The following is a 15,042-nucleotide window of genomic DNA, read 5'->3' on the forward strand; positions in this document are numbered from 1 at the left end:
ACCCCTTGCTGAGATATTTGCATCAGCAATAGTCACAGGTGAGGGCCCAGAAGACTGGAGGTTGGCTAATGTGGAACCATTACTTAAGTAAGGTGGTAAGGGCAAACTATAAACTGGTGAGCCTGATGTCAGTGGTGGGCAAGTTGTTGGAGGGAATCCTGATGGATAGGATTTACATGTATTTGGAAATGCAAGGACTGATTAGGGATAGTCAACATGGCTTTGTGCGTGGGAAATCATGTGTCACAAACTTGATTGAGATCTTTGAAGAAGTAACAAAGAGGATTGATGAGGGTAGAGGGTGGATGTGATCTATATGGACTTCACTAAGGTGTTGAACTAGGGAGATTGGTTAGCAAGGTTAGATCTCATGGAATACAAGGAGAACTAGCCATTTGGATACAGAACTGGCTCAAAGGTAGAAGACAGAGGGTGGTGGTGAGAGTTGTTTTTCAGACTGGAGGCCTGTGACCAGTGGAGTGCCATAAGGATTGGAGCTGGGTCCTCTACTTTTTTCCATTTATATAAATGGTTTGAATGTGAGCATAGGAGGTATAGTTAGTAGGTTTGCAGATGACACCAAAATTGGAGGTGTAGTGGGCAGCGAAGAAGGTTACCTCAGATTACAACAGGATCTTGATCAGATGGGCCAATGAGCTGAGGCATGGCAGATGGAGTTTAATTTAGATAATTAATCTTAGTAGAATTTATACACTTAATGGTAAGGTCCTAGGGAGTGTTGCTGAACAAAGAGACCTTGAAGTGCAGGCTCGTAGCTCCTTGAAAGTAGAGTCGCAGGTAGATAGGATAGTGAAGAAGGTGTTTGGTACACTTTCCTTTATTAGTCAGAGCATTGACTTTGGAATTGGGAGGTCATGTTGTGGGTGTACAGGCGCTGTAGGCCACTGTTGGAATATTGTGTACAAAATTATGAGAGGTGTGAATAGAATGGATAGTTGGAGTCTTTTTCCGAGAGCAGAAATGTTAACTACTAGGGCATTGAAATGCCTGATCTAAAAAGATCTAAACTCCAATTCGTCAACTGATACAATGGGTTCACCTATCGCATCTTTAGACCCAACAATTTTAGCAGGACTATGCTCTTCCGTTTCTACCACATCTATTTAAGTTGCAATTTTTATAGGACCTTGGAGTTCAGATTCATAGCTCCTTGAAAGTGGAGTCGCAGGTAGATAAGATAGTAAAGAAGGCGTTTGGTATGCTTTCCTTTATTGGTCAGAGTATTGAGTACAGGAGTTGGGAGGTCATGTTGTGGCTGTACAGGTCATTGGTTAGGCCACTGTTGGAATTTTGTGTACAATTCTGGTCCCCTTCCTATCGGAAAGATGTTGTGAAATTTGAAAGGGTTCAGAAAAGATTTCCAAGGATGTTGTCAGGGTTGGAGGATTTGAGCTATAGGAAGAGGTTGAATAGGCTAGGGCTATTTTCCCTGGAGCATCAGAGGCTGAGGGGTGACCTTATAGAGGTTTATAAAATCATGAGGAGCGTGGATAGGATAAATAGACAAAGTCTTTTCCCTGGGGTCGAGGAGTCCAGAACTAGAGGGCATAGGTTTAGGGTGAGAGGGGAATGATATAAAAGAGACCAAAGGGGCAGGTTTTTCACTCAGAGGGTGGTACATGTCTGGAATGAGCTGTCAGAGAAAGTGGTGGAGACTGGTGTAATTGCAACATTTAAGAGGCATTTGGATGGGTATGTGAATAGGAAGGGATTGGAAGGATATGGGCCTGGTGCTGGCAGGTTGGGTTGGGATATCTGGTCGATATGGATAAATTGGACCAAAGGGTATGTTTCCATGCTGTACATCTCTATGACTCTATAAATAGGGAGTGTGTGTGTGTGTATTTGCATCAATGAAAGGAACAGCTTCAAACAGGATTGCTGAGAGTTCAAGATATGATCCCACTTTTAGTTGAGCTTTCATGTGGTAAGCAAATTATTCAGATATTCAGCTACATGCAGCTTGACCTAGTTATCACATTGTGTTGCAAGTGTGTTTGAAAATTAAACTCTTCGTGTTTTGAGTGCTTTGTTGAGAAACTAAAGTCAACAATTACTTGAGAATTAGAATGACTTGTTTGATATGTTATACAGATTGTCAGAAAAAAATGGAATAAATCATTGCAATCGCTCAATGTGAGGCGTTAGGTAAAATATGCGGGACGAACAACCATGTCAAGGATATTAATACTTCACTGCACAATCTCTAAAGCTTAATTAAAAGATGGGCAACAGCAGGAAAAACAGTTCACAGTTTATATCATGTGCCTGATGGCTCTGATATTGCACAAAGGATTTTTTGGATTGCAGTTTTGCACATACTGCATTTTAATGTGGAAGTCTCCAAGACAGTATGGGTCTGATTGCTTCACTTAAACTCTTGCTGTATCTCAGATTACAGGAAACAACTGTACAGATATATACTTCTGTATTTGGTTAAGTCACTTGTTGTGTCTTACCTCTGTGCATTTAACCAGTAAAATAAATCTTGCTAAGCAATCTAAACCTACTTAGTCTGATAGTTTATTTTGCACTTTTTTGGAAACTACAACTGAAAATCCTGAAATATATGTACCCAACCTTAAAGGAGCTCTCAAATAACTTAATTTTCAGGTTTAAGTTAAATGTTTTCATAAATTATTGACAATGAATTGTTTCTGTGTTCTTTTATTGTCTGATACATAACGAAACAACACAGTTAATAAATAGAAAGCATGAACGAAAGGTCAGAATAAAGTTCAACAGTCATGATAAGAGTCACAAAGTCACAAACACCATTTAACCAAATCCTTTGACATCTAGCCAGTTTGCTAGTCATAAATGATTCTAAACAAAGATTAATGACTAGTTCTATCATACAAAAATAATTATATTTGGTTTATTCTTTGTTAACTTTAGAAAATGCAGATCTTCAACTGCTGAGTCATGAAATTGCAATTACAGTTCAACTTTACAAAATTCCATTTACCCAACTCTTCTAAATGGCAGTGATTCAAAAACAGTGAGAGGCATATACAGTTGTCTCCTTTATACACCCATTTGTTCGTAAGTTTAAAACAGCGTTAAGTTGTTACATTGTTAGAAATATAAATCAGGAATGCAGAAATGTACAGGAGGAACTGCGCAGCAGCTGAGAAAGAACCATATCACCGACTGCTAGTTCAAATCCCAGCTCTTTTTCTTTTACACAATTTGTATAAAAGGTGCAAGACATTTCACTTGGCTGTATTTGACTGTATAGCTGGTGACTGTATTTCATATGTGGACCTTATAGTGTCTCAACATAGTGTTTTGGATAGATTAAATGGAGTAATTGCGTTATGCTTGCAGGGGAAAAACAGAGGTATGCCTGAAAATGATCAATTTCAATTATTTAAATTAAATGATCAACACCACTGAATACTCGTCTGTGCAAAAAAAAGAATTGGTGTGGATGAACACTGAACATTACTGAGGGCAGGATGGTTGAGATGGTGAGATTTCCTGCCACATCACCTGTCATTTCATGGAGCTTGTATTCCCACCAATACTGGCTGCCCCAAAGCATCATGGTAATTGGGTAAAGGTGAGATGTCATTAACCTAGGGAACAAGGCCCACCCCGAGAAAGCTGACGGCCCAATCCAATTGCCCAAACAGTCTCGGCACTGCCAGTTCCAAATAGTGGCCACTTTTGGGACTACAGGCAGTCCCTGAGGAAGATGAGCTAATGGAAGAGACCTCAAGTACATCCAGGGCTTGGTTGGCAGAATCCACTTGGGATGGGGGAGAGAGGTGACAGTAGGAGGGTGGGGGTGAGGATTGTAAAACCAATGAAGATGATTCAGGGCAATGATCTTGAGGATTGTTTATCCAATAGACATTGGACCCCCAAAGAAGTTTTCCCCATCCTTACCCTACAACAGCTGCCTTGCCATCCACTTGGCAAGGACCTCCTCTGCTGTCGGTGGGATAGCAGCAAAGACAAGATGAGCCACTTAACCAGCCATTCATCAGGTCCGGGTGCAGGCGGGTTGCCTGGCAACTCCTTTGCCGCCTGGGAAATGGGAGCCAGGTCAGGACAGACAAGTAGGCAGCAGCCAAATCACACTTTACTTTGTTTGAGCCCCCAACAACCATATATAAACCCTGTCAGTGTAAGACCATTATACTCCCAACCTCTCTCCCCAACACACCACCCGCACACCCCACCCCCTCATTTAATTTCAGAGGCCCAGCTCTTTAAAAGAAGGATTTAGACACTCCAATGACTTGCTACAGTATAAAAGCATATCGACTGCAGGAATTAACTGAAAGTTTCAGGACCAAAAGTATATTTAACTCACAAAGCAACATTCAACTACTACTTCCAGCCTCCGCTGCCCCCACACTTTGATCAATTAAACAACAGTAAAATGCGGGTTATCTGGCACCCTAGGGGAATGGTTGGTGCCATTTCATATAAAATGTTAGTTCATGGGGTGCAACGTTATTCCAGGTTCAGGGCAAAGTGCTGAGTTGTCTTTGAAGAGTTGAGAGGAGACAGCAGATGAAGGGTGGCTGTTACGGGACTGCCACAGCAGTACCTCATAGTGGAATCACTACAACTGACAGCATGACTTTCAGACCAGCTATTATAAAGAAATCAGTTTCACCATCGGTTACTCCAAATGGTGAATAACTAAAACAGACGCAAAACATTAATCATTTCAATGTAAAGATGAAGAACGATTTTTTCAGGTTTACAATCCATTGTTGTTGTTAATATGTATAAACTGGACAATGGTTAGCTTTTAAAACATGGAGCTGTCAGAAATTATGGTGAATGGAAGGGAAGAGTGCCAGATAACACAAAGTTTACTGCATTTAGAATGGACTACATTTTACCAATTAGCCCTTCAATTCCAATTGAACTGAAGGAATGCCTGAACTTAGTTAACCTCTTTAAAAATTTAAATGCATCTTTTTCTATGAACTGCAACACACAACTAAAAACAATGCATGACCAAGTTCACTAGGAATCTCTAATGTAAACCTATCTCAATAGGTACATAGGGTCAACTTCCATACAACTTGAAATCACAATAGTACAAGAACCCATGTCATTTTTACCCCTCTCATTTGGCTGATACTTTTACAATAATGACATTTACAAGATTTAGGCAGTTTGTGGCTTTACAATATTGTACTGTGCATTCCCAGCTGGGTTTCTTTTCTTAAGTGTTTTTTTTAAAGCCAAGCTATTTTACCCCACCATTTCAAAAGGCAGCTGTATTCTACAACTTAAAAATTGCAGTGAAAATTTAACCAAGTCTCCTCACCCATTAAGCCAAATGGCAAGACATCTCATTGCAGGACAAACGTGCTACCTCTGTCTGTATCAGAACTGTCAAAAATACAATCATTGTGGCATGGCAATAGAGGCTAGACTGGCGTTTTTTTTTTCAGATTCACTTTCTAATCCAGGCAAGAGAAAAAAAAGTGTTCATTTTGCATAAAAGATTGATAGATAACATTTTTAGAAATACATTTATGCATAGAACTCCTCTTGCTTTTGTGGTTTCTGGTAGCCTCCATTTGGTAGTTGCTTGGATTCATCCAACGTATAACTTCCTTCATCCTTTTTCTTCATTCGATACACGAGCACCGCAACAAGTAGAACAGCGAGTACAAGTCCCACAAATCCTGAAGCAACAGTTGCTGGAATATGAAATGAAACAAAATCAAATGTTAGAAAAAAACATAAAATATGCACACCTGAGAGGTTTCTATCGGGAAGAAGATAGTTTGCAAATCCCAAATCCCTCCGAACTTGCAAAGACACAATCACTTCCCCCAAAAGGAAACACAATGAGATCATGTTTCAACAACTATACATGTATTTTAGTGCATACTAAATACCAATAGATGTACCACTGGACAGTCAATGTTCCCAATGTTTCTTATTTGACTGGTCCTCAGAATCTGTTTCATCAGGAAGAAACCAGGCAGGCAGAAAACCAATAACCACACAAACAATTTAGTGTGGGAATTGGGATTAGAATGCTTGAAAGTACTGATAACAGGACGGTTCATCTTAATGCAAATGGGGAGTCCATCTGAAAAAGCAAATAAAAAGGGACCACATGCCAACATGTTCTTGTCCCTTTAAATATTTCCACGTGTTTTAACATCTCAATTTTCTTTAAAGGCTGCATAAGACTAGAAGGAGGCACAAATCACCCATGAAAGGAAAAGGAAATTCAGCCTGATCAAAGAAACCTGGACAGATATAGCAGTAGAAATCAGCCATGTTGGGATTTACCGATATGCATAGGTGTCATCTTATGAAAAGGTCAACTGAAAGCTCTGGAGTTGCAATGTGCCCTCTCCTGGTACTCACTCCTGCTGCTATTTCCTTTGGCATCCTTTTCTTTCACACAGTCCTGGGGGCTAAATCATCATTTAATGCCCACCCCTAATTGCTGCTGCATCTCCATCGTTGGTGCCCCCAGTAGCTGATCCATTCTCCCTCTGCATCTCTCGTCTTGGGCTTTGCTGTCCAGGAGAACTGAATGAATGAATCTCAGGAATAATTTAATCCTACTCTCCACTTTACCGGTTGCTGTCTTTGTAGGAGATATTACCCAACGTGACCCAGGCCTTCCTGATCCCACCTATGTCAGTTTGTCCCTTCCTCTTTCACTGTGAGGTAAGCACCACTATTGGCTGACCCACCCCTACAATTTTTTTAAGCTGTCCATCAGATCATTTGATCTGCCCCTCATCTCAGTGATGGCCTTCCCTCCTCTTTTGGAAACATTTCCACACCAATGGAAGACAGCTCCTGAATAGCTGACTTCCCTCTTTGGATGGGAAGCTTCATCAGAATGCCACCATCTTTTGAATTTTTGGGAAACTGACAGTGCACCTGACATTCAATTCTCAAGAAAACCAGCAAACTCGGTTGAATGAGACAATAATTGCCTCTTTAACCGTTTATCTGCCACTCTTTGTCCCTCTCGCCATCTCACTGCCTTCCTGCCCCCAACATAAGGCAGCCCAGCGTTCCCAGCACCATCAAAATAGGGCCTCCCATTTCACTCCTTGCTGCAGTGAATTCCCTCCAGTGATACACATTGCATTTTTGGTACTATCACTCCTTTAAAAAGGGTCTGCTTAATTTACTTAATTGTTAGTTTCATAGAATGCAGTCTTTGGCAGAAATGCTTGCTAAACTAAGATTTGTGTTATACAGAAATGTTAGACATTCAATCAGCACACAAAATATATTGTGAAATCTGTGATTAAATGACAGGAACTAAGTAGGTTTGTCAGCAAAAGTTTGATGTTTGTCATGTGGAGTACTTGGCAGATTTGCTCAGATCAATACGTTACATCTGAAAATGCAAAAATATCTTTTCCCTTTACACGTACTAATGTATTTGCAGCAGTTTCTGTATGCGTGCATTGTGTGAGAAACAATGGCTGCACAAAAAAATGTAACATGCGTACCTGCCAATAATTCCCTTCGTTCCAGAAAGCTCCCAGATGCACTGGCTTCATGAGAGTATCTCTCCTGCGGTGGCTCAATAGATGTTTTTGAATCTGGAATGTGGTTTTGATTCAGAGCAGTTCTACTTTCTATTATATCTGTGAAGTATATATCACTCTCATTGATTGCATTGTTCAGTTGTAAATCATCAACCATCTCGTTCTTCACTTCCTAAAAGGAACCAGTCAAAAAGTTTAGGAATGATCAAAGTTTTATTAAATTCAAGTTATTGCAAATAGTACAGATACTTCAAAATAAAATATTCCACAAGGGCTTTTTAGTACGGTATTTATAATGTGTATCAATATTTACTGAAAGTGAAAATTATCTTCCTGATCTGCAATTTTTGGGTATAGGTAACGGTGTTTTTCAATGCATGTACCCCTACATCAACAAACAAAGAATCCCTTTATGTGAAAATTGTAAAGCTTTAAGTTTCAGCATAATTGTGTTTATTTATGATACAATTCAGTCAAGATCTATGTAACTGATGCTAAAGTAAAGTGTCTGTGTTCTTTTGAGTTAGTTTTAAACACATCACACTCAAAACAGACACTTCCCATAAAATGGACCGCTACTCCAGGATGAATTTATCACTGCTAGGAATTTCCATTAACTGTTTGTTCACATGTTCGTGAAGATTTTAAAAATTAAACAGGATCTTTTGGGCACCAAATCACAAAGGTAAACAGTTTTAAAAAAATTTTAACTCAGGTATAGACGACTGGTTTCCAATTTAGCTAGAAACTAAATTTTATAAGAACAAAAGCGCAAGAGAATCTCAGCAGGTCTGGCAACATCTGCAGGGAGGAAAAATAGAGTTAATGTTTTGAGACCAGAATCAATCTTTTTCAGGGAAAATAATGGACTTTATGCTGTTGACAAAGGAGAAGGAGGACCAAGTGCAGCAGATGGTGAGGGTCAGCAGCAAAAAAGCCCATAACTTTCCAACCAGCGGCAGTTCTGAAGAAGTCATTCCAGACTCAAAATGTTAACTCTGCTTCTCTCTCCAAAGAAGCTGTCAGACCTGATCAAATTCTCCATCAATTTTTATTTCATTTTAGTTTATGGTTTTAATAGAAAATAACTCTAACTTAATAAAAATGCATTTTTATTAATTTAAAATTAGGTGCTCGATTAAATTATTAATGATTCAGTTGTTTCAAACTTTGGCAAGGTATCGCACTTAAATGTATAAAACCTTTTCTAAAGTACATTTAAAATTACAATTAAATCACGTTGTACTGATTCATGACAGGTTTTGTATCTATTTAATTGCAAATGACTGGGAGTTGATACTTGGAGGAAAAACATCTTTGCTAAAATGGGCCCAATTTGTGCACGAATCATTTAAAGCAGTAAAACTACCTGTTTTTGTAAATGTATATACTTATTAAAATTATTTTCTTGGGTTGTGACCATCACTGATAAGGCCAATATTTTGGCAGCACCTGTGAAGAGAAATCAGAGTTAATATTGTGGGTCCAGTGACCCTTCCTCACAACTATTCTGAGGAAAGGTCACCAGACCTGAAACAGTAACTCTGATTTCTCTTCACAGGTGCTGCCTGATGTGTTAAGCACTAATTTAGAACAGTTTTACTTTCTTTTAAATCTGTGAAGTATATATCAATCTCATTTGCATTGTTCTTTTGCATTTCATCAACTATCTCACTCTCCACTTAGATTAGATTTGATTAGATTCTCTACAGTGTGGAAACAGGCCCTTCGGCCCAACAAGTCCACAAGCTGGGCCTGTGGATTACTGGTTCATTGTATTACCATTGTGGCACATCCACCCCTGTAGACCAAAGTTGGATTTCACTTTGCAAATCCAATTGAAGAAGATTACTGAATGGATAAATTCACATCGGGATGTACAGGTGTGTCGCCCTGGGAGATGTTCAGCATGATTTCAGCAAGGGAGCAGTAAGACACTTCGGTTGGTCAGGGAAAAAAAAGCCGTTTGTCTTAATTAACGCATGCCAAAGAATGTACTTGTAGGCAGTATCAAATCTAATTTTGATACCTTCAACCACATGCTGACACATCAAGTGATTGTTTGGCTAATACACCAGAAATGGTAGGGAAGTCTAAAGGTAGACGGAATAGGTTTAGAATGATAGGAGAGAGATACAAAAGGGTCCACAGGGGAATGTTTTCACACAGATGGTGGTGAATGTCTGGAACAGGCTGCCGAGGGTAGTGGTGGACTTGAGTACAATTTTGTCATTTAAGAAATAAATTTGGACAGTTACGTGAATGGGATGGGTATGCAGGGATATGGACCAAATGCAGGCAAATGGGACTAGTTTAATTGAGAAAACTGGGCGGCTTGGACAAGTTGGGCCGAAGGGCCTGTTTCCATGGTGTAAACATACATGACTCTATGAGATCTAGCAACACTTAAGTTAGTACTTTGTGCGGAGGGAAAAATTAAAAACACTTCATATTTTACCTTGCCGGACAAAACCCAGTTAGGATCTTTTGACATCACAATGTTTGATGCAGTAATGGCCTTAAAAGTACATTTGAAACTTAGCCGATTTGCACTTTTTAATGCTTTCAGATTAAAAATTCAATTAAAATTTCAAAGAATTTAAGGAAAACCTATCAAGGCACTGAGTGCCTGATGTTTAATTTTTATAAAATAAGGATTGGTCTTGAAATTTCATTCTGTGATGATTAATATGTGAGTGGTCATTTTTATTTAATCTATTCCTTTAACAAAGCTGAACTTGCATGTATTGCTTGATCTGAGAACTAACTTCACAGTAAAAATTGGATTTTATTTTCAAACTCACCTTTTCAGATTGTTCAGAATTTTGACCCACCATGGTTGTCATTTCATTTACTGCAAACATCTTTGAGACAGCTAAGGATTCATCATCGACAGCAGTAACTGCATTCTCTGGTAACGTGGCATAAACAGTAGGCTTGGCACTGCTCACTTCAGTAACATCATGTTTGGATCCAACTCCACGTGCCAGAAAACTTTTAGTGTTGTTTTTAGGAACAAGATGAATATCAGTGGCTTGTGGAATAAAAGTTTCAGATTTACTACTCGTCACTGTGGCTCCAATAGTTGTATCAACCACTGGTAAGTCATGATGCACCAGTAAAATATTCACATCTGCTTCTGTGATCATATCACTTGTCATGGCTACTTGGCTTGATGAATGGAAATTACTTGAAGCTGTTGAAGGAAGTGTGCGATAAGTCGTTGTATGCTCCACATCAAAATTTCTCAGCATAAAGCCATCTACAGGGGAAAAAAATGGAACACTTATAGGAACATCCATTTCTGTTGCAATATTCTAAACTCATATTCGATATTAAATTAGTGTCTCTGAAAGAATTTCACCTTCTATCAAGGCATTGCTATCATGCCAGAGTTGAAAAGCAATGAAAACAACGAGAAACTAACTCTTTGATCAAGTCAGGAAATCCTGCTCAATTATCATGTAGCTAAACATTTGTTCTATATAAATCAGCATTTGATACTCATATGAAGGTTATTGAAATAGGTACTGCTGAGTAGAGGTAACACTAAATCATAAATTCTGTGACCACTGGATTACATTGTCATCTAAACCTGTGCTGCAGCAAATCAACTTTGATGAACAATTCATGCACCAAAGCCATCCAGCGTGCATGGTAAAATATCATATGTTTCCCAGTGTTTAGACTTTTACTTGGACAAAATATTTCTGCAATTAACTGTATCACAAATAATGATTTAGTGACACTTTCAGGAGCCTAGTGCACTGAGAAGCTCTTATCTGTCATAAATGCTACAGGAATTGACTTGATGGGCCATTAAAGATGGATGATCTGCAACTATTTTGCTGTAATATACATAGCTCCTGTAACATAAGGATGAAATGAGAGTCATATGGTACTGAATCATTCAATGAACTTTCGTCACAGTGCCTGATATATACATGTATACATTGTAATAACAGATACTTGTATGTCTGGGTTATATCTAAGCCATTTGGATGTACTGTAGCATGTCATGCTGCAAGATGACAGAGCTCAGTAAGGTGGAGACTGATAACTATATATGATTATCGTGATGACATCATAATCATGACCCTAGCAATGCAAGTTGGCAAACTGGATCCAAACTTAGCTTGCAAATAGGAGGCAAAGATGGAGGTCCAATTTTGTGACTGGAAGCCTTTGACTAGTGGTGCTGGGATTCCTGTTGTTTGTTATCTACATTAATGACTTAGATGTGAATGTAAAAGGTACAATTAGTAAATTTGCAAATGACATGAAAATTAGTGTTGTTAATAGTGAGAATGAAAGTCTCAGGCTACAGTGTAATCAGCTGGTAAATTGGATACACCAATGGCAGATAGAATTTAATCCTGATATGTGTGAGGCAATGCATTTTGAGAGTCTAAAAAGGGAAGGACATACGCAATGAATGTTAGGTTCCTACGGAGCACTGAGGAACAAAGGGACCTTGGTGCACAAGTGCATAGATCCCTGAAGGTATCAGCACAGGTGGACAGGATGGGGAAGAAGGCATCTGGGATGCTTGCTTTCATTAACTGGGAGGGTGGGGGTGGGGCAGGGGTAGAATGTTGCAGCCACGAGGGCTAGTTACAACTTTGTAAAACATTGGTTAGGCCACCGATGGAACACTGTGTGTAGTTCAGGTTGCACGCTATCGGAAGGACATGGTTGCACTGGAGAGGGTGCACGGGATGTAGCCTCAGTTTGAACAGTCTCTGTTATGAAGAAAGACTTGATACACTGGGTTTGTTTCCTCTGGAGCACAGGAGGCTGTAGGGGGAATCTGGCTGAGATATACAAAATAATGAGAAGTAGAGACAAAGTAAATTGTGAGAATCTTTTCCCCCTAGCAGGAGTATTCAAGACCAGAGAGCATAAATTTTTAAGGTGACGAGTAAGTGGTTGGAAGGGGATCTGAGGAAAGAGCTTTTCACTCAGAGGGTGGTAGACTCTGGAACGTGCTATCTGAGAGGATCATGGAGGCAGGCACTCTTGTAGCATTTAAGAAGCATCCGGATAAGCACTTAAAATGGCAGGGCCAAGTTTAGGTAAATGAGATTAGTGTAGTTTACTGTTTGTTGGGCAGCATAGACATGTTGGGCCAAAGGGCCAGATTATGTGCTGCACGCCTGTATGACTCCACAATGTTTTGGAGATTTGACAACTCATTCTGATTTGGTGATTGGATACCTATCTGGTTCGGAGCATAAGTTACTCTTGACTGACAATTTGGTTGTTTTGGTTTTGGTTGCTGTTGCTCAGCATTATCATACAATCAGAGTCAAAAGTGTGGCACTGGAAAAGCATAGCAGGTCAGGCAGCATCCAAGAGCAGGAAAATCGGCAAAAGCCATTCATCAGGAATGAGGCTAAGGGGGTGGAGAGATAACGGGAGGGGTGGGGCTGGGGGAACCTAGCTGAGAGTGCGATAGGTGGATGGAGATAGGGAGAAGGTGATAGGTCAGACAGGAGTGTCATCAATGGAGTTTTGCTCCTCACTGAGAATGGGAATGAATGTTGTACATTGGTTTCTTTACAGGTTGCATCATGATCAGGGTAATGACATCACACAACCTGGGGTGATTACATACCTTAGAAATCTTTGTGGATGTCCAGGGATTTGTAACCAGGTGTCACAGAATGGGAAGATCCCACAAGAAGTTGGGAAATCCTTTTCTTGCAATTATTTGTTTTCTGTTTCTTTGTTATTGCTTACAAAACACTCACTAAATTTAGGGGTGGCAATAGTGGCTCGCCCTGCTGCCTTATAGCACCAGGGATGCGGGTTCGATTCCAGCCTTGGGAGATTGCCTGTGTGGAGTTTGCACATTCTCCCTGTGTCTGTGCAGATTTTGCCCAGGTGCTCTGGTTTCCTCCCACAGTCTAAAGATGTGCAGGTTAGGTGGATTGGCCATGCTAAATGATGTGCAGGCTAGGTGGATTAGACGTGGAAATACTGAGTTACTGGGATAGGTGGGATGCTCTTTAGAGGGATTAGATGGGCAGAATGGCCTGCTTCCACATCATAAGGATTCAATGACTCATAACAGCACATTTTTCTTGGTGTATCCCAAATATTGGAGGCTCAGTCAAAGAGGTATACAAACAGCACAATGCACATCAAAATAGTTGGCTGAACAGTACTCAATTTTCCCTACTTCCTAACAGAAATAGTTACATTTTGAAAAGGGTTTAAGTATTTGTGTTGCTTTAGAGATGGCGATGGGTAGAGGGCAAGAATGTGCAAACGGTGATAAAAACAATTCTTTATGGATTATAGCATCCAATCCTACATTGTGTCACTCCTGATCATTTTTTTAAAAAAATTGATTATGGCTGAATTTTATCTGCATCTAAATTTAAAACTTTAAGTCAAACATCCAGGGACATTATTTGAAACAAAAAAAATCACTTACCACCAGAACCAGAGCCAGAATAGATGTCATCATCTTCAGACTCTGTGCCAGATCCATCTATTTCATAGTCAACTAGACTTTCTGGCACCTTTGTTGAAGACATTGCCTATTTCAAAGAAGATTATATTAACATTGTAAAATTAAAAATAAAGGAATTTTTAATCTTCCCAATTGAACCTTAGTTTCACAGTGTTTACAATCTTTATACCTACACTCAGGCCTGGATGTAACAAAGGAAAAGTTGCCCAAAACAGCTTGTTATGTCTAATTTTTGATAATATTAAAGCATTATGCAGCAATGAATAAAGAGGGTTAAATCATTTTTGAATGGGAGATTGTTACCGAAAATCTCCATTTCAGTGAGATAAGGGACTTGAAGTGGTTAAATCTCTTTTTGTGGTTCTACATCGGAACAAGCCTAAATGAAATACAATAAGCTAATCTGTTCCACAGTACTTACCACAGCTCAGTTGCAGACATTAAATAAACCATTTCAGACAAAGTACTGGTAATTAAAATCATACTGACTAATCATGCAATATATGTGGTTTCACTTCAAAACTAGTATCTCTTCCTGTTTACTGAGTCATTTTCCCTTCTGCCTCCAAAACACACAAGATGCTACATTGGCTAATCACTTTTATGGGGTTTTTTTCAGGGAAAAAGGGAGGGAATAAAGTCTGATATTGGTTAGTTTTTAGTTTGATGTACAATTTTTCGGCGTAGATTCATCTGCTCTTACAAAAGAAGTGAGTAAGTATTTATAATAAGATCGCTGGGATTGGAAAGTGGACTAAGGGGCTAGGTCTGCCAAACGGCTACTAGTAGGAGGGAATGGACCAAACTTTATTTTTGCCATAAGATACAAGTATCAAGATATTCCAAGTCAAATACAACCAGCCAGATGTTGTATGCAGCTTCAGACTGCTGCAGCATCTTCTTTTGTTGTAACACTCAGTATCCTTGTATTTTTCACTCCCTGCACAACATTTTAACCAATCATCCTTTAAGAAAGTTTTGAGAAAATGTTAAATTGTTTGCAATATGCTTACAAAACAGCCTTTAGCT

At 39.4% G+C, this 15,042-nt stretch overlaps 1 protein-coding gene across 1 annotated transcript in view; it reads right to left on the reverse strand.

The window, feature by feature from the left end:
* Window positions 1-2,672: 2,672 nt before the first annotated feature.
* Window positions 2,673-15,042, reverse strand: part of LOC122540706 (uncharacterized) — a 49,419-nt gene continuing 37,049 nt past the window's right edge. Inside the window, exons 2-5 of the mRNA XM_043676825.2 lie at window positions 13,975-14,080; window positions 10,337-10,794; window positions 7,494-7,704; window positions 2,673-5,699 (exon numbers count right to left, since the gene is read on the reverse strand). Coding sequence (XP_043532760.2) covers window positions 5,530-5,699; window positions 7,494-7,704; window positions 10,337-10,794; window positions 13,975-14,080 — 945 coding nt within the window. The 3' untranslated portion in view covers window positions 2,673-5,529. The remainder of the gene's footprint in view (window positions 5,700-7,493; window positions 7,705-10,336; window positions 10,795-13,974; window positions 14,081-15,042) is intronic.

The sequence above is a fragment of the Chiloscyllium plagiosum genome, unplaced genomic scaffold (assembly GCF_037043375.1).
Source record: "Chiloscyllium plagiosum isolate Xiang-an unplaced genomic scaffold, Cpla_swu_hap1 HiC_scaffold_3, whole genome shotgun sequence".
NCBI lineage: Eukaryota > Metazoa > Chordata > Chondrichthyes > Orectolobiformes > Hemiscylliidae > Chiloscyllium > Chiloscyllium plagiosum.